Consider the following 22,443-nt stretch of genomic DNA (forward strand, 5'->3'; position numbering starts at 1 on the left):
GAGACATGCGGTGCGAAAAAAAATTACAGCAATAATCTCCCAAACCACAAAGTCGTGCATGCTCCGCCTTCTAACGGCCTACTGCAGAGCTGCGGTGGAAGGGGAGGAGGGACCAGAGGGCGATTGAGTGAAGTTCCTTCTTCCACTTCCTCCCTCCCTGCAACCTGACCCCTTGCTTCAGCTCAAGGTCTGATACCCAAATTTGCCCGTGTCTGCGGCTGTTTGCCTTGACCTGACTTTCCTTTGCCCCAGGCACTGTCCTCCACCACAGGTCTAAGGACATGCAAGCCATCAAGTGTGTCGTGGTGGGAGATGGGTATGTATCCCCTTCTTTTTCTCTGGGAGGGAGGAGTGGTGATGAGGGGTGAGGAAGAAGGTCGCTGCTTGCTGAGACCTCCCCAGCTTCATGTCCTATCTCTTGCAGCTCTGCATTGCATTTTTTGTTACTCTTTCTTCACCGTGACAAAGAATGTGGCTTTGAAGAGCCTGGGAAGGGAGAAGAGGGTGCTTTGAAGGGCATTTGCAAAAGTGGAACTGTCACTCACAGGCCTGGCAGATATGGCTCACACGCAGGAGGCAGTGGCATCACTGCCAGATTCAACCTATGGGCAGGAGTCAGATTGAAAACCCGAGAGATGCAAGTGTCCTGCTGCAGGGGAATGGCTCCTTGAAGGCCATCTGCTCGCGGGGGCTGGCCAAAGGAGGATGCAGAGCTATGGTCCTGATGATATATCCTCCAGTGTCTGCATGTTCAGCCTTTCTCAACATGTTGTCCCTTCTTCAGTGTGTGGGGAGAGTGTTTGGTGATGGGTTTCTGTGGGCACAAGGAGAAGGAGATTGCAATGAGTTGGGTGTAGGTTTATACCCCTTGGATGCATGCACTGTTCATGTCCCACGATCTTTGGAAATCGATCTAAGCTGACAAAAAGTGACGCAGTACTACTGGGGACCTGCCTGGGGGACAAGGACTGTGGTCCACTGCCCTAGGGGAGCGGTGGATGAAGGGAGCTGAGTCCAGCAGTGAGCAGGTCATCTGGCATGGAGTTGGTTAATTCATTTCCCAGCTGGGAGCTGGCCAGAATGTTATCTGGGGCAGCTATCAGGCCACAGATGAAGAGACATTTGCAGCAGCCTTGCTCCCCACAGTCACTTCCTCCTTCAGATCTACCCCAGGGAGGAAGAAGTCTGCAAACAACAATAGATGTCAGACATATTCTCAGGGGCTGGGGCAATAGGGTGGAAGGAAGAGACAGGGACTGAGAGAGTTGTGTGTAAGCATTGTTACATCTTGGAAGAGTCCCCTGAAGAGTGCAGGCTAGAGCTGGAAGAACAACAACACTGGGCATTGATATGTTGCCCTATTAACCTACAGTTTCCCCTTCACATATTACGCCAACTCTTGTAAACACCCTCAAGGCAGCATTTCTCTTATGGCTAACTCCACTACATGTCCTTCTCACCTCAAATCCTCCTAAATCTTTTGTCCGCCCCATAGTTTTGTTTCTCTGTACACTTCCCCACCCTCCACCTAGTTGTCTAGTCACCACCCAAAGCTCTGTGGTTTTATTTCACATCCTTCACCTCCCTCCCAGCCATACCAGCCTTGTCATTCTCCACCAGCTCAACCCTACTGACCACAGGACCCTCTGCCATCACTTAACTAAGCCCCTCGTGTTCCCCCATAGCTGTTCTGGCCTCATAGCCATCCCCATCACATATCACCTGCCTCTTAGCTCTCCCTGAGTTCAATCACAGGAACCTGCTTTGCCATAACCTTCACCCCTTCGGTGACCCTTGGTGCTCCTCTCAGTTCAACCACACTAATTCAAAACCATCCCTCCCTTCCGTGCCTAACTCAACCTGTTGTGGTCATCTGCAACAAGAGCTAAGAGGGAAGCTGGGGAAAGACAGGGGACTCTGAGGTGAATATAAGAATGGGAGGTGGCAGAGAGAAAAAGAAGCATCGGAGCATGCTGAAGTGCTGCTTCATCTTCAGCTGCTTCACAGTGTGATGACTGAGGTAGATGCTTCACCACTAGAGCAAAGATGCCAACTGTGCATGTCAAGGGCGCACCAATACATACAGCCACAGCTCTGCAAAAGAAGACTTTGCAGGTACAGATGAAAAGCTTGGAGGTTGGTTCATGGCCAGATGGAGTGTCTCCACCAGTGCTCTTGCCCATTCTGTCTTGTGCTGCTACTCTGGCTTATTTCTCTCCACCCTCATGCAGTGTGTGGGTGGGGGAGGCTGAGGAAGGAGGAAGCACCAGCTACATGTGCAAGAAAAGTGTGAGCAGCTTCAGTCAGCCACAAGGAGAGGCACCTTGCTGGTGGCTTGCAGCTCTTGGTAAGGGTGATAGTGCAGCTTACAGTGGTTCATGGATGGTGCAAATTGTCAAGGCTGCAGACAGCTGGAAAGCTTAGTTCTGACATTTCTGCACCAAAACACTGTGTGGCTATCCTGGCTATGAGTGTGCAGCACTGCGCACACTGGGAAAATGGGCTCTTATCCTCACCTGGATGCAGTCTGACTGAGGGATCTCCATACCAGACCATAAAAACAAGCATTTGTGCTCAAAGGCTACCAACTGCTAGGGTGACAGCATGTCTTCCTTCTATTTGGTAGTCAAACCTATGGCTATGTGCTATCTAGTCTTGTAAATGCGTTAACCCTTCCAGGGTTCTCCTAACAAACTGTATCTTTGAGTCATGGGAAGGTTTCTCCATCTCACCCCTGGAAGACTGCCTGGACTAGCATTGTTCTCAGCTATGTTTCTTCTTTCTCTTCCAGAGCTGTGGGGAAAACCTGTCTCCTTATCAGCTACACCACCAATGCCTTTCCAGGAGAATACATCCCCACTGTGTGAGTGACATATCTGCAGTCTGGGGGTGGGTGGGAGGCAAGGAAAGCAAGTTATAAAGGAATGCAAAGAGTCCCTGTCACAAAACCCCATACCAGCAGAGGAAGAGATGCCAAACCAGCATGACTTCAGGTTGTCGTTCACCTTTTACTAGAAGCACAAGTGGCCTTATAAAACCAAAGTATAAATCGAACACTTGGAAAACATAAACTAACCCAAGGATCTAAATGCCTGCTAAGTTTACAAGTAGTAGATGGAGTCTTGCTGCCAGGCTACAAAAAATGGACCAGACCCCAGAGAAAGTGGTTTTCTGCATGAGGGACCACACATGCTTCCTTGTTCAAGGTACCTGATGTCACAGAACCAGGCACTGATAACCCTGGTGGTAAGAGCACAGGACTCAGCTAAATGCCAGAGCAGAAGGTCTATGCAATTCAGAGGATGTATGGATGGAAAGGGCAGCAAACTTATGGTTACCTTACTATAAAAAAAGACATAGAGGCCATGGAGTGTGTCTAGAGAAGAGCAACAGAGCTGTGAAGGGTCTGGAGCACAAGTCTGATGGGGAGTGGCTGAGAGATCTGGGGTTGTTCAGTCTGGAGACTCAGAGAGTCTCAGGGGAGATCTTATCACTCTCTACGATGACCTGAAAGGAGATTATGATGAGGTGGGGGTCGGCCTCTTCTGCCATGTAACAGTGATAGGATTAGACATAATGGCCTCAATCTGCAAAAGGGGAGGTTCAGTTGGATATTAGGGTAATTTCTTCTCAGACAGAGCAGTGCTGCAGTGGCACAGGCTGCCCAGGGAGGTGGTGCAGTCACCATCCCTGGAGGTGTTCCAGAACCGTGTGGATGTGGCACTGAGGACGTGGTCAGTGGGCATGGTGGGGATGGGCTGACATTTGATCTAGATGATCTTAAGAGATCTTTTCCAGTCTTAGTGATTCTATGATTCTTAGTTGGAGAAGCTGGATGCATTTTTCTCCCCACATTGTATGAAGTGTGTTTGGAGATGCATCCTCATACAGCACCACTGAGATATGACTACATGCTCCCCAAAGTGGGAAAATGAATGTGTCAGATTGTCATCTCAGGTACAAGAAAACCTGAGGGCCCTCGTTTTTACTCTGGACCAATTTGCAACAGGGGCAGAAGTAGTTACTGTAGCAGCAAGAACCTCTCTCTTCTTGGAAGCCAGTTTGTGTAAGAACACCATACCTTCCTGGGAGTGGCTGTGAAATGGCCATGTGTCTGTGGGCTGCGTATCATTTTTCCTCATGCCTGAGACTTGTGGTTGGAGATGATGAAAGGAGGCCATTTTGTGCTCCTTGCAGTAAGGCTTATCTCACAGTGGTAGTGTGTGTCATGAGCTCGTTCAAAAAGTCTTCATTGCTTCCTTCCTGTCACTTGTTTCCCTTATGAAACATGAAAAATCTACTAGAAACAACAGAGAAGAATCTACCCTTTCCCTGGGAGGCACAGAGTAAAATTTTTTGCCCCATCCCTCTTCTACTTTTTGAGCCTCAATGTATGTCTCTGCATTTCAGGTTTGATAACTATTCTGCCAATGTGATGGTTGACAGCAAGCCTGTAAATCTGGGGCTATGGGATACTGCTGGACAAGAGGATTACGACAGGCTGAGGCCACTCTCTTACCCACAGACGGTGGGTCACACTCCATCCTCCTCCTACTCTGGTTGTCCTTCGGATATATGTCCTTTCCCTGCTGCAAAATCAACATTTGCCAGACAGCAATGATAGGATTGTTCCCTACTCTCTTTGCCCTCTTCTGAGAATCCCTATGTTGATATACAATACCTGGAAATCCTAAAGGTAAAAGATATGAAAGAGTGTTTTGGAGCCCTCATCTATTCTTCATTACTGAGAAGCAAGGAAACTGAGATCCTCAAAACACTGACGAGTCCAGGTGACACTGGTTTTAATATGGGATAGCTGCTTTATACAGCCCTGGGAAACAAAGCCCTTCTTAAGAAGTTAAAGTGGATGAGGGAATTTAGGAGCAGGGGCAGGAGCTTTCCACATTCCTGTGAACCCCTATTTTGGCTTCTGACCTTTAAAAGAGTGGAGTTTTATAAACATGTATTTGATCTGCTGATGCCTCAGCTAAGTCCACTATTCTAGCAGAATAAATGGGTGATCCTCCCCACCTACCCTGGAGGATATTTTTCCTAGAAGTCTCTTGGAAAGCACAGAAAGAATCTGCTGCCTCAAGCATTGGTTTGAAGGTTGCCATTGCAACCAAAAGGGCTGGAATTGAGGCACTGTCTGTTCCAGCTATGTTTGGCCACATGAGAGTTAGATGCTTTATGTATACTGGCTGCCTAGGCTCCTTCTGCAGACATTGCAAGCATGCCTATTTCTCAACAACATACTTGTAGCTACCATAGGACATGTGCCAAGCATAGGTGGGTACAACTTTTCTGACGTGCTTGTCTCTGGTGGCTGTAGAAATATGACAGAGAGTAGGTTGGGCCTGGCACTCTTGATCGAAATAGCTGAAGTTGGATGAAATAAATGTAACTCTGAAGAGTTGCTTTGGCTTTGTTTTGTTTTAAATTGAAGCCTAAATTCTGCCAATGCCCAGAAGTGCTTATCCATACTCTGCCTCATTTGCCTCCCGCGATTCACTTTTGGGGTTGAATGTCATTTTGTCTCAACAGCAGGCAATGACAGCTATCTGGTGTCCTCTGAGAAATGAGCACTCTCAATACTGTTTCCCACACAAATGAATATTCTTACCACAAAAACCCCATCCTCATAGCTAAACGCTTGTCTCTTCTGATAGTGGTGGCTATGGTTACCATGAGTCAGGAGACTAAATATTCTTCCCTCCCTGTTGAGGCAATCAACAGCAGTCTGGACAGTGTCAGATGTTGAGAGACAGCTTTCCCCAACATGACCCATTTTGGTGCCCACCCAGTTCTGCAATCCCCTCCCTGCCTCCTGTATTGCAATCCCATACAGTCATTCTAACTCTGTACCATGTTTGCATGCCTACAGGATGTCTTCCTGATCTGCTTCTCCCTTGTCAGCCCAGCATCTTATGAAAACGTCCGTGCTAAGGTGAGACAGAGCATCTTTGTCTATCAGTGGGTGAGAGAATGAGTTTGGAGTTGGTCATGTGAAGAGTTGACTGTGGATGGAGACTACTAAGGGGATGTTTAGAGCTAGAGGGGTAATATTGTTTTCTGCATACGTTAGAAGGAATTGAATGTCAGCCTGATTTCTGAGTCTTTTATGCATCAGCTCAAAGGAAGTGGTCAACCCCAGTGAAGAGTTATAATTCTTCTTGATGGGCGACTCTGTGTGAGACCACAGGCTTACGTTCTGATGGCACCTTTCATCCAAGACTGTCCACAGAATATGAAAAGCTGGTACCCACATCCTTTGTATAGGAAGTGAGGGAGGAAGGAGAGATGGAGAAAAACACAGTATTTCCTTCCTGCAACTCTCAAGTTCCTCCTTGGGTTTCAGAAAGCTGTGAGGGATAGAGAACAGCTTATGCTTTCGTTAGTAGATTGTATTTAGCACTGCCTCTCCTTTCACTTTTCACTATTCCCCTGCACTGGTGTCTGAGTTCCTGAGGGATTCAACTCATGCTTTGAGCTCCATGTCTGTAGACTCAATGGAAGGGCATCATGGAATGACAGGGTATCCTGTTAACATTTTTAAGGAGGTCCTTTTATTTCACTCATGCATATCCTTTCTTGTCTCTGCAATTTTGTTCCCTCATTAGTGGTTCCCTGAGGTGCGACACCATTGCCCCAGCACTCCCATCATCCTGGTGGGCACAAAGCTGGATCTTCGTGATGACAAAGACACCATTGAGAAGCTGAAGGAGAAGAAGCTTTCTCCTATTACATATCCTCAGGGTCTTGCCTTGGCCAAGGAAATCGGTATGTGCTTTGCAGGCAACGTCAAAAAAAGAGAGGCAGAAGATAAGGGCTTCCTCTCAACCTTTTGAGGCTTCCTTAGAAATATATCTGAAGAACAGGGGTCATGGGACAAAACACACTTCAGGAGACTTAGGAGGGAGGTGTGCTTCTTGAGGAAACGTAAACAACTCAAGCCTCTGTCTTCTGCTTCTCTCTAGATACCATCCTCAACACACACATAAATATGCACTCGCACAGTCTGCTCCCCTTTTACTCTGCTATTTCTATCTGGGCCAATATTTTCCTGTGAAAGCCACAGCTGCTGTGTGGGCAGAGGCCTTCCGGAAATAGGCAGAAGACTGAGTTTTCTAACATCTCTCAGGAAGAGATGCAACAACAATTTCTTCAGATATCTGTGTCTCACCCCCCTCTGGGCATCAGCTTCCCTCTGTATTTTGGGACGTTGCACAAGTGTTTGCACCAGGTAACCCTTTGTCTCAGCTGTGGAAGAAAGGATGAGGAACACAAGTTGAAGGACATGTTTTCAACTGACTGTTCAGAAGAGAATGTGGGAAGCCAGGATAGCATAGCCAGCGTCACATAGCCTCAGATCTGACAATGGGAGTAGGGAATAAGCAAGTCCTGGTCTTGTACAACTGAAACAGCTTTGCCGTCAGGATTGCCTGAGTCAGAGAAGTATGCCCTGATTGTGCTGTATAGATTTGGTCACATGAGTTGTGTTTATTCAGTTTGGGCAAGAGCCAAGTGCCTTGCTCTGCAGCACAAGATTTCTGCGAATTGGGACTGCAGAGCTCCAAAAGTGAGGTGCTGTGTGATTTAAGATGCCACCAAAGGTTCTTGTGATCAGTCTGAATGACATTTGAAACATAAGGAAACTGGGACCTCATCTCAAGAGGAGATTCAGGTGATGTTTAGGTATACACATCAGAACATATCTGCAAAACAGGCACTGAGGGAGGAGGATGTTGTGGCTATGAGGTGATTGGAGCCAGAGTTGTGCCGCTGACACAGATACATTCCTCTCTCTCATCTTGACAGCAATCTGTGGTATTCCTCCTCCTCTTGCATGGTTCTGAGTCAGCACCATTCACAGCAAGCTCCTGCATACCCAACCTGCCTACCCCCATTTCCTCCCTCCCCATTACAGCACCTGCTTTCCTCCCAACAGACTCTGTGAAATACCTCGAATGCTCAGCATTGACGCAGCGTGGCCTGAAGACGGTGTTTGATGAGGCCATCCGAGCAGTCCTCTGCCCACAGCCCACCCGAACAAAGAAACGAGCATGCAGCCTCCTCTAGGACAGTAAGTGTGAAAGGGATCCCTGGGAAAGACACCAGTGGCCATGGCCATGGAGGCTCAAGGCGAGGTTAGAGGGTGCCCTGGGCAGCCTGAGCTGGTCCTTTGCCATTGCCTGCCCTTGGGCAGGTTTGCACCCATCTCTTGATGCAGGGAGGCCCAGAATTTCTTGTCTCTGCCCTCACAGAAACTGTCACCTTCTGCCATAGAGGGAGCAGCATCCACATTGCCCTGAGGATGACCTGCTGTGAGCTATGTAAAGCCACAGCCTTTATCTACAAAGAGGGGTAAAAAAGCTGTTCCTTATTTATGGGAAATTGCCCAAATAGCTCTTCCTCTTCTAAGTCCCTGCTCAGCTGAGGTGCTGTGCATTAGCAGACTGCAGATGGGCCCCCAGGACTCCTTTGCTCCTCACATTGTCTCTTCTTGCCCATCCATCAATTCAAGGATGCAAGGCAAAGTTGGCCAGAGTCTAAGGACAGAGAGGAGCAAGATCTTTCCAAGCAGGACCTGGCCCTTTCCTTCTCCCCACTACCAGGCAAAAGGAGGGAGGGCAAGAGTATGACTGGGCTGGTTTCATGAGGCCTGTTTTTGTTTTGGCTGCAGGTTCTGGCCCCATCTTGATGCCAGGTTCAGCCTCACATGCAGGAGAGTGATGCCTCCACCATCCCGGAGCTCAGTACCTTCTGGCGGTCACTGTGCTTTTTACTTCTACTAGCTTGAAAGACTGTTGTGGGTCTTTGGCACTGGTTTGTCCATTTAAACAAGTGCCCCATGCCCCGGCTGCCCCATCTTCACCACCCCTCAGATCACACATAGTGAATGAGACCCAATAAACAGACCAGTCCATATGTCCTTGCCAAGCCCGTGGTGCAAATGTTGTATTAGCCAAGACAGCACAGCATGGTGGTCACACTTTGCCTTTTGCCCCGTATATTCACAGGAAAAAGTTTACTCATCCCCTAACAAGGCTTTCTCTCCTCTGCAGGCTTTGGGAGGGGTCACACAGCCCCAGACTGCTCTCAGTTTGCAGGGTGCTGGGGACACCCTTTTACCATAACACATCTGCACAAACACTGCTGATCGGCTGTCATAGGCAGTCATATCAGTATTCACTCTTGGTCACACTGCCAGGCACAGGCAGAACGAGAACAGAAAGGGGGAGGGCAGAAAAAGATAAAAAATACAACAGAGGAATGAGTCACCAGCCCAGACAAATCGCCTCCAAGTCACTAAAATTAAGCTGGAGAGAGTGGTCCCAGCGGTACAATGGATCTAGCAGCTGTGAGCACCTGCCTTGCTGATGCATTGCAGGGACTTGAGAAGCAGAAGTGCTATGGGGTGACTGCCACCACCACCGCTCATGGGTGGGAGGAGGGCTCCGGGTGAGATGATTGGCAGTACAAAATCCTGCAGTCCTGGGAGGGCACAGGGAGCTGTGGAGTCAAGCCAGCTCGCCTCTCCTGGATGCAGATCTGCTGCTGAGTTCCAAAGGCTGTGTCCTGCACAAGTGGGTGGCATGAGTTGTGTCAGCAGTAACACACCATGGCAAAGCCCCTGGGGTACCCTTCTGCCAGGGAAACTTCTCTGAGTTCAGTGCATGGTTGTGTCTGGGTACAGCAGCTCGATGCAGTGATATGGTCTGCTTTCAGTAATATGGTCTGATTTTCGAGTGGTTCAGTATGGAGCCATGAGCTGGACTTAATTATCCTTACGGGGTCCTTCCAACTTGGGAATTCTGTGATTCTGTAGTTCTATGGAACTCTAGCCACTGATATCTGCAAAGCAACCCTGGAGGACATCCTGCAGCAGCGAGTTCCATAGACTACACATGAGCTGTCAAATGAATTGCCTAAGCCCGGTTTAAGGTAACATAAATTGTGTCTACACCAGTCCAGAGAAGCAGAAAAAACATCTGGGCATGCACTTGTGGAAGGGCAAGGGACAGATCCCTTTGAGATTGGGATCCAGCCTCCTTTAAGCACTGCAAACATTACTCAAATCACTGAATTCTCACTCGCTCTCTGGTTTCCAAGCTTTTACCATCATACTGCATTGAATGCTCTGTCCCCTACTGCATGCAGTGATGCAGAGAAGAGAGGCTTGCTATATGCATGAAACAAAACTGGTGTATCTGCCTGCCACTGGAGGTGGTGAGCTCTCCTTCCAACACAGCCCAAGCAGCTTGCACAGCCCCTTTTGGAGCTGCTGAGAATGGGGCAAGACTCCAAGCTTGTTATCAGGTGGACATTGGCCTCTTCTCCCAGGTAACTGCAATAGGATGAGAGAGAATCACCTCAAGTTGTGCCAGGGGAAGTTCAGATTGGATATTAGGATATTCTTCTCTGAAAAAGTGGTGCTGCAGTGGCATAGGCTGCCCAGGGAGGTGGTGGAGTCACCATCCCTGGAGGTGTTCCAGAACCGTGTGGATGTGGCACTGAGGACATGGTCAGTGGGCATGGTGGGGGTGGGCTGACAGTTGGACCAGGTGATCTTAGAGGTCTTTTCCAGCCTTAATGATTCTGTGATTCCATGCTGATAAGCCCAAATGAGTGCACCTCTGCCATTATGGTTTTTCCTTCTAAGGCACGATTTCGTGGGCTGCCTGAACAGTGCTGCAGCCAACTGCCCTGCCATGACAAAGACAACCACTGGGTGCTGCCCATGCCATTCCTTCCCCAGTGAGGTCTCACATCCTCTGTGTCTCCAGACAACAGTGTTGCCAAGACTTCAGTTATCCTGACAGCTTTGTAACTTGCCTTCACCTGTTCACCTTTGAGGAGCACTGGCTGGACATAAAATTGTTCAAACAGTTTCAGAAGCCGAGTTTTTAGGCCACAGCTAAGTTCTGATCACAGGGATGCTCTCTGCTTGTGTTGAGGCTTGAACCAGCCAAATGCCCATAACTCCTGTGCCAAATGTTGAGAGCTAGATGACTACACAGTACAAGGAGTCACAGCTGCTGGATGCAGCATAGAGAAGTGGTGAGAAGTATAGGGAAGCACTCAGAGCAGGGAATGAGATGGGGAAATCCTAATTTCCTTCCTGGAGAAGTGCTGTCACAAAAGAACTTAATTTTTTACCCTGCCTCTTTTATTCTGGATCTGCCCCTTGCAACACAGGTGCAAACTAGTGGAAGAGTTTGGGGCTGTCATATTATTTCTTTTTCCCAATGAAGGTGTAAAATACATGACATTCTGCAAGGAGCCAAGGGAGAGAGAGCTAAGACAAACAGCCCCCTCTTTGCCTATCTACCTCCCCACTCTTGGGGCAGAGCAGAAGCAATAAGCATTTGCATGCTCAACAGCATCCCTCTTCCTGAGCATCTCACCAGCCAGAAAGGTTTGCTGTGTCCCTGCAGCAATGAGCAGCACTGGTCCTGTCTGCAAGATGCTGCCAGCAGGTTGCTCCTCCAGGGGGAGAGTGGGGAGGGAATTGCAGAGTGCTTTGCACTGCCACCCCCATCTCACAGAACAGAACCTGGCAGAGCCGAGCTACCCCACCCACCCCCCAGCTCAGCTACACCATCTCGCACAACACAGATGCTCTCTGCATCCCTCCCATCTCCCCTCCACCCCCTCCTTCCACCCTGCTCCTCCGTCACCGAACCCGCTGTCTCCCACCCCCTCCCCTGTGCTCTCCTCCTCTCTCCTCACTCCCCTTCTGTATCTCTCCCCTTTTCCCTCTCCATTTCCCTCCTTTCTCCCTTTCATCTCTTCTCACATCGCTCAGCCCCTCATTCTCATTCTCTGCCGCCTCTCCTGTGCCGAGTGCCCATTGGTTGTCAGGATTCGTCCCCCACCAGCTGCCACCCCTCTCCATCTGCCGCCCCCGGCCGCCAAGCCCCCCTCTCTGCAGATTGACGGTGGACCAGGGGATTTGTCGGGGTCCTCTTAGCCACTAATGTGGAGCTGAGGGGCCTGGCACCCCTGGATGGCCACAGCCACGAGTGGGCCCTGGGGGTGAGGAGGAGACGTCCCGCAGCAGTCAGGGATGGAGCGATGGGCAGGTCCAAGGAAGAAGGACTTGTGGCTCTGCTGATAGGATATTTTAGACTCCCTCCCTTCTGGGACTGCTTTCCTTTAAAAAGGGGAAGGGGAAAACTATGACACGGATTCTCACGGTGAAGCAGAGGAAAATGTGCATTCCAACGACACGTAAGTACCAGGCAGCTCTGTCTGCTCTTCCCAGCTGTCTCCCGCGGGCATGAGTCCATGCAGAAGTTAACTCTGCCACCTCACAGAGGAACATTCTGACTCCCAGCTCTGCCAGCTCCCTGCCACCTTGCTTAACCTGCAGTGAGGCAGGGGCTGTCCTGAGCTGGAACAGGACCATTGCAAACAAGGTGGGGAGGGTGGCAAGGAGGTAGCAAGTTCCTGGGCTCAGTGGTCTCTCCTGGCTTTTAGCCCTGCTTTCTAGACATGCTTTAGCATCCTCCTCCTCCCAGTCAATGCAGAAATATAGAAAAATATCTATATAGATATATAGATACTTAAATTGGTTGCACCAACTCCCAGCCTCCTCCTTCCTCTCTGCCCACACCTGCTCTCCAGCTGTATGGGCCAGATGTATTCTGGCAGCACCTGTTGGGAGACCCCAAGTCTCCTCCAACAGATTCTGTCCACATCATTAGGGACAAATCCCAAGCAGATGCCAACACACTTCAGTCCCAAGCCAGTTTTCCTCGCAACTTTCCACCTATGCAGGTGCTGCCAGAGCAGTGTGGATCCAGCCCAAATGAGGTACTGATGTTCTGTGGTTGTTCTGTCAAACTAGCCAGGGCATCTGATGTGGAGTCTGAGCTGGTAGATGGTGCCCGACAAAGTTAGTGGGACACAGATTGACCACCCCACCGCTTAAAGACAAAGTTTGCCCACCAGGATTGTACAAGCAGGAGAATTCATCTTCTGTTCTGTATAGTGAATCAGTGTTCTATATTGCATGCTTTAGCATTTTTATAGGGTTTTTGGACCTCTGAAGCTGGCTTTAATGTATTGCTAAACAACAATCTGAACAACCAGCTTTGAAGTCTGGACCCCAGACATTTCCCCATATGCTTTTCATACCATCACAGGTGTTCTCATCTGTATTTATTATCCGTGGGGCTTTATCTCTAAATGCCCTTTTGGAAATTCCTGTGCATGTAGAAGGAACACCTTAAAGGGATTTCTAACAATGTTCCCACATTTTAGAGGATCATCTTTTTATGTACACATTGTTCTGTTCTCTGTCAATGTTCACAAGGATCTTTTTCCTCAGAGTAGACACTGTCCTCCTCCTTCCTCCAACAAAGACTAATGGGAACATGTGTCACTGGAACAGCAGTGGAAAAAGATCTTAGAGCTTGGAAAAAAGAGTGTCAGATCGCTTCCTACTCTGTCCATTCATTGCAGACAATCATCATGCATGGGACAGCCCAGTACTGCAGAACCACAAGAGGTGGGCTTCCATCAAGACAGTGTGTCACAGCCCAAGGCATCTTCACATAAAGAAATGCAAACAATTCCAGTCCTTCAAAGCTCATTTAAGTATAGCAGAAAACATTTATGCAGTAATCAATTGCATAATTAAGAGGTTGTGGATGCCCCATCCCTGGAGGCATTCAAGGCCAGGCTGGATGTGACTCTGGGCAGCCTGTTCTAGTGCCCCTGGCAGGGGGGTTGAAACTAGGTGATCTTTGAGGTCCTTCTCAACCGAGGCCATTCTATGATTCTATGATAGGGCTTAAGACATAGTTGTCCAGCTGCCTCTTCTTGTGGTCTGTCAGATGAGGTTCTTTCAACATAAGATTTGGCACACTTGTGAAGTCTGTTGATTTTGCCTATCAGATACCCAAGAACCATCCAAAACTCAACTCTGCCCTGAGGTTTCCAAAAGCCGAAATGACATCAACAAAAAAGACAAAAAGTTGTACTATCAAGACATATGTGAACAATATTGAGATCCTCTATAGATTCCAACTGGGAGAAAAATTTCTGGAGAGCTTCTGGCCTCCTGAACGTAGTTAATATTTGGAGTTCTTTCCTTTGAGATCTCCAGGTTTCGTTTCAAGAGTAAAAGAGCTTCAGAACCCTGAGAGATCTGTGTAAAGGGGAACCTCGGGTCCCTGGCATTTCCACCAACCCATCATAATTTCCAAGGAGGTGGTTCTCCAGAAAATTTTGCTAGAGCTGGAGTGACCCTGAAAACATCATACATCTGCCCTGCATAAGTTATGCCAACAAGTCTCTAGTTTGGACTCTGTTATATTTCTAGAGCCCTGACTAAGGACAAAAGGCATTCTCTCCCCTTCTCCGTCTCTCCTCTCCCTGCAGCTCTGTGCCCAGTGTCAGCAGAGAGCTGGTAGAGAACAGAGAGTTTGTTTGTTCAAAGCTCTCTCTGAGTGAGCTGAGAGTGCGGTTTCCATGCCAAAGCCTGATGTGATGGGCAATTGGGCAACTCAGATTAGGAAGCCTGGGACACTGCTTTGGTGCTGTGAACAGCTGGGGCAGGCAGAGCCACCTCAATTAACAGTGTTTTTCAGGGAGCAAGAGGAGAGAGAGAAAACAAGCCAAAGAGACAAGGGAGAGATCCGTGCTTATCCCTTCTGAAGTACCCAAAAATAATGTAGCTCTTATTTTACTTTCAAACCAGCATAACACAGAACAGCAACTCTTCAGCTTGGGTGCTGAGCTCAGCTTCAGGGCTTGAAATAAGAGTGGAGATGCTTTAATTTCTGCAGGTGAGGCTAACAACCCGATGGTGACCTCACAAGTCCAAAACGAGCTTCAGCAAGAGAATACTCGGTGAATGGAGGATCCAAAGATTCCATAGGCACTTTGTCCCTGGATATCTCATCCTCTTTTGTTCATAAGGCACCTGCTCCTCATAAATGAGAATTAGGTCTCTCATATCTGCTCCTCCAGTGCTGTAGCCATCAACAGAAAACAAGAAATTTCCCCGTACCTAACCTACTCTTCCCTGAGGATCTTTTCCTATAAGAGAATATCCTCTTATCCCACACTGAGTCATGTCCCTGTTTATCCTTCTGTGCCTTCTGCACCTCCTAGGTCTGTATGGGATCAGTATTGTTCTGCATGTTGCAGTGGCTGCCTGTACCCACTAACCCACCTCAACTTCCCACGCCTGTTCATACCCATAGACATCAATGTGGAGGTTCTATCCATGGCTTGTTCAGCTGTCATATTGTTGCTGTAAATACCTTTCTTCTCTTCTCACCTCCAGGTTGGTAATTGATCCTGCAGGGAGACTGTCCTCATCCTCTTTTCTGCTTCTGCTATGGACACTTCTGCTTTCAGCCTCCCCACGCCAACAGTGTCAGAGGAGGGGAATGCCTCTGATAGCTGGGCAGGTTTCACCACCCCCAACAGCTCCATCACCACCACCAGCCCTGGTGTGGTTGTCAGCGGTGTCCTCATCCCCGTGGTTTACCTCATCGTCTGTGTGGTGGGGCTAATTGGAAATTCTCTGGTCATTTATGTGGTTTTGCGACATTCCGTGAGTGAATCAGTGACCAATGTCTACATCTTGAACCTGGCCCTAGCTGATGAACTGTTCATGCTGGGTCTGCCATTTCTGGCAGCACAAAATGCCCTGTCATACTGGCCATTTGGGTCCTTCATGTGCCGCTTGGTGATGGCCGTGGATGCCATCAACCAGTTCACCAGCATCTTCTGCCTGACAGTGATGAGCGTTGACCGCTACCTGGCTGTGGTCCATCCTGGGAAGTCCTCCAAATGGCGAACAGCACGAGTGGCCAAGGCTGTGAGTGCCACTGTGTGGATGCTGTCATCCATAGTGGTGCTGCCCGTGGTGGTCTTCTCAGATGTCCCTTTAGGTATGAGCACATGCCACATCCAGTGGCCAGAACCTGCCTCAGTTTGGCGAGCTGGCTTCATCATCTACACTGCCACTTTGGGCTTCTTCGGGCCACTGCTGGTGATTTGTCTCTGCTATCTTCTCATTGTTGTGAAGGTCCGTTCTTCCGGCAGAAGGGTGAGGGCTCTCTCCTCTAAACATAAGCTTTCAGAGCGCAGGGTGACTCGCATGGTGGTGACTGTTGTGGCTGTCTTCGTCCTCTGCTGGCTCCCCTTCTATGTCCTCAACATAATCAATGTTGTTTGTCCACTGCCAGAGGAGCCGTCCCTCTTTGGTGTCTATTTCCTTGTAGTGGTGCTGCCGTATGCCAACAGCTGTGCCAACCCTATCATCTATGGCTTCCTCTCCTACCGCTTCAAGCAGGGCTTCCGAAGGGCCATCTTCAGGCCATCCCGCCGTGTCCAGAGCCAGGAAGTGCCAGAATGTCCCCCAGAAAAGTCTGATGATGGAGGAGAAGAGAAGGAGATCAGCAAGATCACCCAGAATGGCAATGACAGACAGGAGCGCCCTCTAAGCAGCAGGGCAGGAGAAAGCAATGAGCAAAAACCACTCCCTGAGGAGCCTGTGGGCTGTGCGAAGAGCAGCAAGCTGCATGTCAGCTATTTATGATGAAAGAGATGGTGTAGGGGAAAGAGACTGGGACATGGGATCCCTTTCACCTTCTGCACTATCCTATCTCAGAGACAATGTGAGAGATCGATACAAGGCAATATTACAGATTATGCTTAAAGACGAAGAGGGCTCCATGAGCTTTGTGGAAAAAAAGAAAAGCATTATACTTGGCTTTGGAAAGGACACCTAAGTTTTGTGTGGCAAGAAGTAAGGGAAGGGCTGGATCTAGGGAGAGCAGAACAGGATATGGGAACAGGCAATATGGAGAGAGCAAGGTCTGTCCTATGCTGCATGATCCACCTTTGATCACCCACCTATGAAGAACATCAGCTACCATGTGACTGGCACTTCAAGGGAGTTCTCAAACAGGTATAAGTGATGTGTGCCTCTGAAGATCTAGAACAGGCATCCCAGTGCCTTGGTTGTCTTCTTGTGGACATGAGAAGCAGTTTACTCTGGAGGAAGAACAAGAAGGACAAATCTCTGCAGCTAAGACCCACCAGCAGCCTGTTGCATGAATGGCTGACATCTTTTTAGCTCTTCAAGAAGTCTTAGGGACAACTTATCCCCTCACTGGTCCTGGCTGGAGACCACTCGATGATGAGAATTACCCACCAGTGCAAATGGGACATTTCTTTCCCAAACTCTACAAACATCAAATTTTTCTGGTGACTGCACCCTGATAGAAGGTGTAACGAGTAGAAAATAAGCCAGTGAGGCACGGGTTAGAGGCAGTGTTTCTTACAAACTGAAATGCCTTTTCTCTTTTTCTCTCCCTCAGCCTGGCTGTAAATAAACAAAATGCCTTTGGACTTAAAAGCCAACTGAGCAGAACAATTCTGTGTGTTTAGGAGAAGGGAGATGCTATAGATTTGGCTCTCCTGAGAATAACAATCTCTCTGATCTCTGTATAAAGGAATGTTTGGCTGGTACAGGAGATCAAAGTATTTATCAGCAGAGAATGGGGGCAGGAAGCAGAGGGATCTCCAATGTGTGTTAGAGGAGTCTGAGAAATACTAGCAGCTGACTGTTCTTGTGGGAAATTGTGGAGTGTTTGGCTCTGGATGGAGAGGAAATGATGTGCCTGCAAATGTATGAAAGCAGTTGTATTTAAAAATTTGATCAATGGACTGTATGTGTGTGAGAATGGCTGAATAGGGTCAAGAATTGGAGTCAGGGTTGGAGGGGAATGCATAGGGGTTTGGCACTGTGGGATGGGTATAGATATGTACAGATAAAGGTTTGTGTGTGTGTAAGTGCATAAAAATGCAGGTGAGGAAGAATGTTTATGCAACTGTGGGATGTTTAAGTATAGGCATGCAAGTATATATAGCAGTGAGTGTGCATGTGACAAGTTGTGTCAGAGTGCGAGAGGGCGTGCGTTGCTGTGAGTGTTGGATGAGTGTGCATCAGTTGCTGGAAGGAAGCTGTAAGTGGGCCTGTGGAAGAGCAGCAATGCACAAGGGTGGGCGGGATGAAGGTCTCTCACTTTGGCTTCATTCCTACAGGCTCTGTCTGTCCTCACACCGTGAGCTTCTCCATGAATGTTGTTGCTAAGCTACAGCCACCAAGAAGATTCTCATACCAGAGCCCTTGGTAGTATATGGGCACTTTCATCCACAGACAATTTAGAGATAAAGTTCCCTTAGCCATGGAGATGTTGGAGGATGGACTCCAGGATTGGACTAGATCATAGAATCACAGAATCATTAAGGCTGGAAAAGACCTCTAAGATCATCTGGTCCAACCTGCAGCCCATCCCCACCATGCCCACTGACCACGTCCCTCAGTGCCACATCCACACGGATCTGGAACACCTCCAGGGATGGTGACCCCACCACCTCCCTGAGCAGCCTGTGCCACTGCAGCACCACTCTTTCTGAGAAGAAATTTATCCTAATATCCAACCTGAAAGCATCTGAGAGGAGTGAGAGGAGGCATAGTAAGGGTTTCCTTCTCCAGAGTGGCTGCCACTGCTTTCCCTACCAAACTGAGCTGAGGCTTCACTTCACACTCCTTTGTAATTCCATCTGCTTCAAGTCACCATTCGAGAAACTCCACCAACTGGTTGACTTCTTAAAATACTTACATCTCTGAAGAGTCCAAGCGCTGCAATGCCAGCACTGAGCGGATATGCCAAAGAGACATCATTTTGGTACATCAAATGTGAGCCCAGTAGGAAGGCATCTCTGCAGGGGATTCAGCTGCAGAAAGCAACACTGGGGTGTTTAGTTTAAATAGGAGTTTAAAGAAAAAGGTTCAAAGTATCATAAGGGCAGGGAACTAGTGGAACAGGTTGTCCAGAGAGGTGGTGGATGCCCTGCCCACAGAGACACCCAAGCTCAGGCTGGACGGGGCTCCGAGCACCCTGTTCTACCTGCAGGTGTCCCTGTTCATTGCAGGGGAGTTGGACTAAATGGCCTTTAAGGGTCCCTTCCAACTCAATTGATTCCATGATTCTATGGTTGTATTTTTCTGTCTTTTGTTTTCTTCTCCTCTCTATGCCACATCCTGTAGTTCAGTGACAAATTGAGTGGAGAGGGGAAGGAGATAAACCAAGAATAAAACTGGAGGAGGGGGGAAAAAAGTATTTTTGCCTACAATTCACGAGGATAAAACAAATGTTACAAAATTCTGCAAAGTATTCTCATCAATTAAAGGCTGTTGGGAATGACGAAGGTTACCTCTCTGCCTCCCACCACCAGCCTCTCAGCTCAGTTCCTTCTCCCTCTTGTGAATTCTCAGTTTTCTCTGTGACAACAGTGTTAATCCAGTTACCCTTCTGATCCTCCTAAGGACAGTGAGGTTGTTTCTGGGCACCCCAGGGGCCACAGGGACCGTGCGCAGTGAAATGATGGCCGAGTTCAGGAGGATTTGTTCCAGTCAGATGTGGAAATGGATTTTTCTATTCTGGGTGCAGAGGCACGGAGATAAGGGCTCCATCAAGCACTGTGCTGCACAAAGGTTTTTATTCTCATCACGTAGGGATTGGAGCTGCAGGACTAGAAAGGGCCGCAGTGATTTCAGCAGTGTTGTGCAATGCCTCTCCCTAGCAAATGTTTGATCACGGAGAAGGGTGTAAGAGCTGCAGGGAGCCCACCCTGCTGAGAGCTCGTGTGCACACGTCAGAAAGCAGATACTGGGAGGCATATGCATGCGATGTGTTTGCGTGCATGCAAATGAGTATTTACGTAGCTGCACGTGTAGGTATGTGTGAATGCATGCATATATATTCACGTCTATGGGTGCTTTAATCCATGCATTATCTGTGAGTGTATGAGACAAAACTTGGATGAATGCGTGCCCAAGCACAATTTTGCAATCCTAACTGTGGCACAGGGCAGCTTTGGACCCATTAACAGAAAAGGCAGGGGAATGGTGCTGAGGGGAAGAAGTCCTGCAGCAAGGCAAGGGGGTGAGTTTCCAGGCTGTTACCAGTGCAGCCCATACTTTAATGTAAATTGGAAGCTGTTGTTAGGGAGCCAGTGTATCTGTAATCAGCAGGGTAATGCAGTGGCTCAGCTCAGCTCAGGCAAGCACAGTACTGTCCACTTTCTGCTTCAGCTGCTACATGGGACTCTGGAACAAGGGGGCATGGGGGGGGGTCAGGAAGCAGTTAACCCAGTTGTTATAGGGGAAAAAGGGGAGCCAGGGAGATCAAGAAATGGAAATACCCCTGAAAAGAAGATGCTTCTGCATCTCCTGAGGATGCAACAGAGAACCAAAATGCTTTATCTGCTCGAATGAGTGGAAAATATGCAAATATTTGCTCATGAAAACTTGGTGTGCTTTGCCTTCCCAAGCATAAAATATGCAAACGTCACGCAGCACACAGCCAGCTCACTCAGATCTCTCACTCAGTGCATCATGCTCAAACACACACACTGGGATGTCAGCGCAGCCAGCTGTGGCATGTCCCTCTCTAACATGACAAAAGAGGACATGCAGAGAGGAAATATATATGCCCTGACTCATGTGTAGTGTGTGCACAACACAGACATTTCATCTGTGCCCTCTCATGGCTCTTCCAGCTGGTAGAGGAGAGCTCAGCACTCAGCCCTGCTGCCACTCACTGGGATGTTATCCCCAGCCACTTTCTGTGCGTCTTTTGGGACACACAGTCCTGAGGCCCCAAGCTGAGCCCCCAGAGATCTGTTACTGAAAAAGCATGGTGCTTTGCTGCATTGCTATGTTAAAAAGCCTGTGCCCTTGCCCTCTGCCTGGAGGCTGGAGTAATCACAGAATCACAGAATGGTAGGGTTGGAAGAAACCTCTGGAGATCATCCGCCCAGGGAGTTGGTGGAGTTGTTGTCCCTGGAGGTGTTCCAGAACTATGTGGATGTGGCACTGAGAACATGGTCAGTGGGCATGGTGGGGATGGGATGGCAGGTGGACTAGGTGATCTTAGAGGTCTTTTCCAGCCTTAATGATTCTGTGATTCTATGATCTAGTCCAATCCCCCTGCTAAAGCAGGTTCCCTACAGCAGGTTACACAGGAAAACATCCAGGCAGGTCTTGAATATCTCCAGAGAAGCAGACTCCCACCCATTAGGTATTTATAAGTATTGATACGATTCCCCCTCAGCCTTGTCTTCCCAGGCTGATCAGTCCCATGGCTCTCAGCCTTTCCTCATAAAGATGCTCCAGGCCCTTCACCAACTTGGTGGCCCTCCACTGGGCTCTCTCTAGAAGTTCCCTGCCTTTCTTGATTTGGGGAGCCCAGAACTGGACACAACACTCCAGATGTGGCCTCAGCAGGGGAGAGGAGCAGGAGAGGATCCCCTCCATTTATGCTCTTTCTAAATGTACCCCACAATACAATTGGCTTTCTTAGTCATAAGGGAACACTGTTGACTCACGGTCTTGTGACGGACCAAATTACCAGAGAACATGGCAGGACTCTGCTGACCAGGTTTAAGACGAGTTCAGGATGCGGCTACTAAGAAATGGTGGAAACACTTAGTTTCAGACCCCTGGCGTCAGGCTGGTTCCATACCCATCTTAGGCAGGAAGGCTCCTAAGGAGGAGTGACAGAAGAAAACAAGTTGCAAGTGTAGGTGAACAGCTCTCCTAGCTGCTCCTCAGCCACGTGGCATTTAAGCAACACACACACACACACACAAACAAAAAAAAAAAAAAAGAAACAAGTAGACAGACAGCTTTGGAAGGCCTTGATGTCTGTATGAGGAAGCCCAGGCCGCCACGCTGACAGAGCAGCCCCAGCAGGAATTGCTGCTGGCAGAAGTGCCCTCACACGCTGCGGCTGCCTGCGTAAGGCCAAGGAACGTGTCACTGCTTTCTGAGCCAGGCCCTGCTTGAGCAGCAGCTATGAGTGAAATGCAGCCACGCAGATAGCTTCTAGCAAGCCTGCACATCCTCAGCCGTCCCTGCCAAAAGGTTTCACGCAGTGGTGGTGCTCCTGGTGAGCAGGGATTGGCTGATGCACAAGCCCGCAGGCTGGGCAAGGTTTGTTTTCCCATCCCACTCTGCAGTTAGGCCTGCAATGATCAGTGATCCAGAGAACACAGAGGGCATGCGGATGTTATGGGGTGACCTGGGAGCGCCCCAAAGCACTGCAGCATGGAAAGTCACTGTTACCTCTGTTACCAGTGATAGGACAAGGGGGAATGGTTTTAAACCAAGACAGGGGAGGTTTAGGTTAGATATTAGGAGGAAGTTTTTCACACAGAGGGTGGTGATGCACTGGAACAGGTTGCCTAAGGAGGTTGTGGATTCCCCACCCCTGGAGGCATTCAAGGCCAGGCTGGATGTGGCTCTGGGCAGCCTGGTCTGGTGGTTGGTGACCCTGCACATAGCAGGGGAGTTGAAACTAGATGATCATTCTGGTTCTTTTCAACCCAGGCCATTCCATGATT

The 22,443-nt window shown here is 48.8% G+C and overlaps 2 protein-coding genes across 3 annotated transcripts; both read left to right on the forward strand.

Moving 5' to 3' along the window:
- Positions 1 to 120: 120 nt before the first annotated feature.
- RAC2 (Rac family small GTPase 2) lies at positions 121 to 8,940 on the forward strand. 2 transcript variants are annotated; one of them, XM_003202232.4, is made up of 7 exons: positions 125 to 316; positions 2,792 to 2,863; positions 4,411 to 4,528; positions 5,885 to 5,947; positions 6,621 to 6,780; positions 7,949 to 8,083; positions 8,684 to 8,940. In XM_003202232.4, the coding sequence occupies exons 1-6, from the start codon at positions 282 to 284 to the stop codon at positions 8,077 to 8,079; spliced, it is 579 nt and encodes a 192-aa protein (XP_003202280.1). In that variant the 5' UTR covers positions 125 to 281; the 3' UTR covers positions 8,080 to 8,083; positions 8,684 to 8,940. The 2 variants fall into 2 exon arrangements, with proteins under 2 accessions (XP_031410376.1, XP_003202280.1); XM_031554516.1 differs by lacking the exon at positions 8,684 to 8,940 and having other exon boundaries at positions 121 to 316; positions 6,621 to 6,784; positions 7,949 to 8,009.
- Positions 8,941 to 10,538: 1,598 nt separating this feature from the next.
- On the forward strand, positions 10,539 to 18,203 carry SSTR3 (somatostatin receptor 3). The gene is made up of 2 exons (XM_003202231.3): positions 10,539 to 12,234; positions 15,302 to 18,203. The coding sequence occupies exon 2, from the start codon at positions 15,356 to 15,358 to the stop codon at positions 16,562 to 16,564; it is 1,209 nt and encodes a 402-aa protein (XP_003202279.1). The 5' UTR covers positions 10,539 to 12,234; positions 15,302 to 15,355; the 3' UTR covers positions 16,565 to 18,203.
- Positions 18,204 to 22,443: the final 4,240 nt, after the last annotated feature.

Source organism: Meleagris gallopavo, chromosome 1, assembly GCF_000146605.3.
Source record: "Meleagris gallopavo isolate NT-WF06-2002-E0010 breed Aviagen turkey brand Nicholas breeding stock chromosome 1, Turkey_5.1, whole genome shotgun sequence".
Classification (NCBI taxonomy): Eukaryota; Metazoa; Chordata; class Aves; order Galliformes; family Phasianidae; genus Meleagris; species Meleagris gallopavo.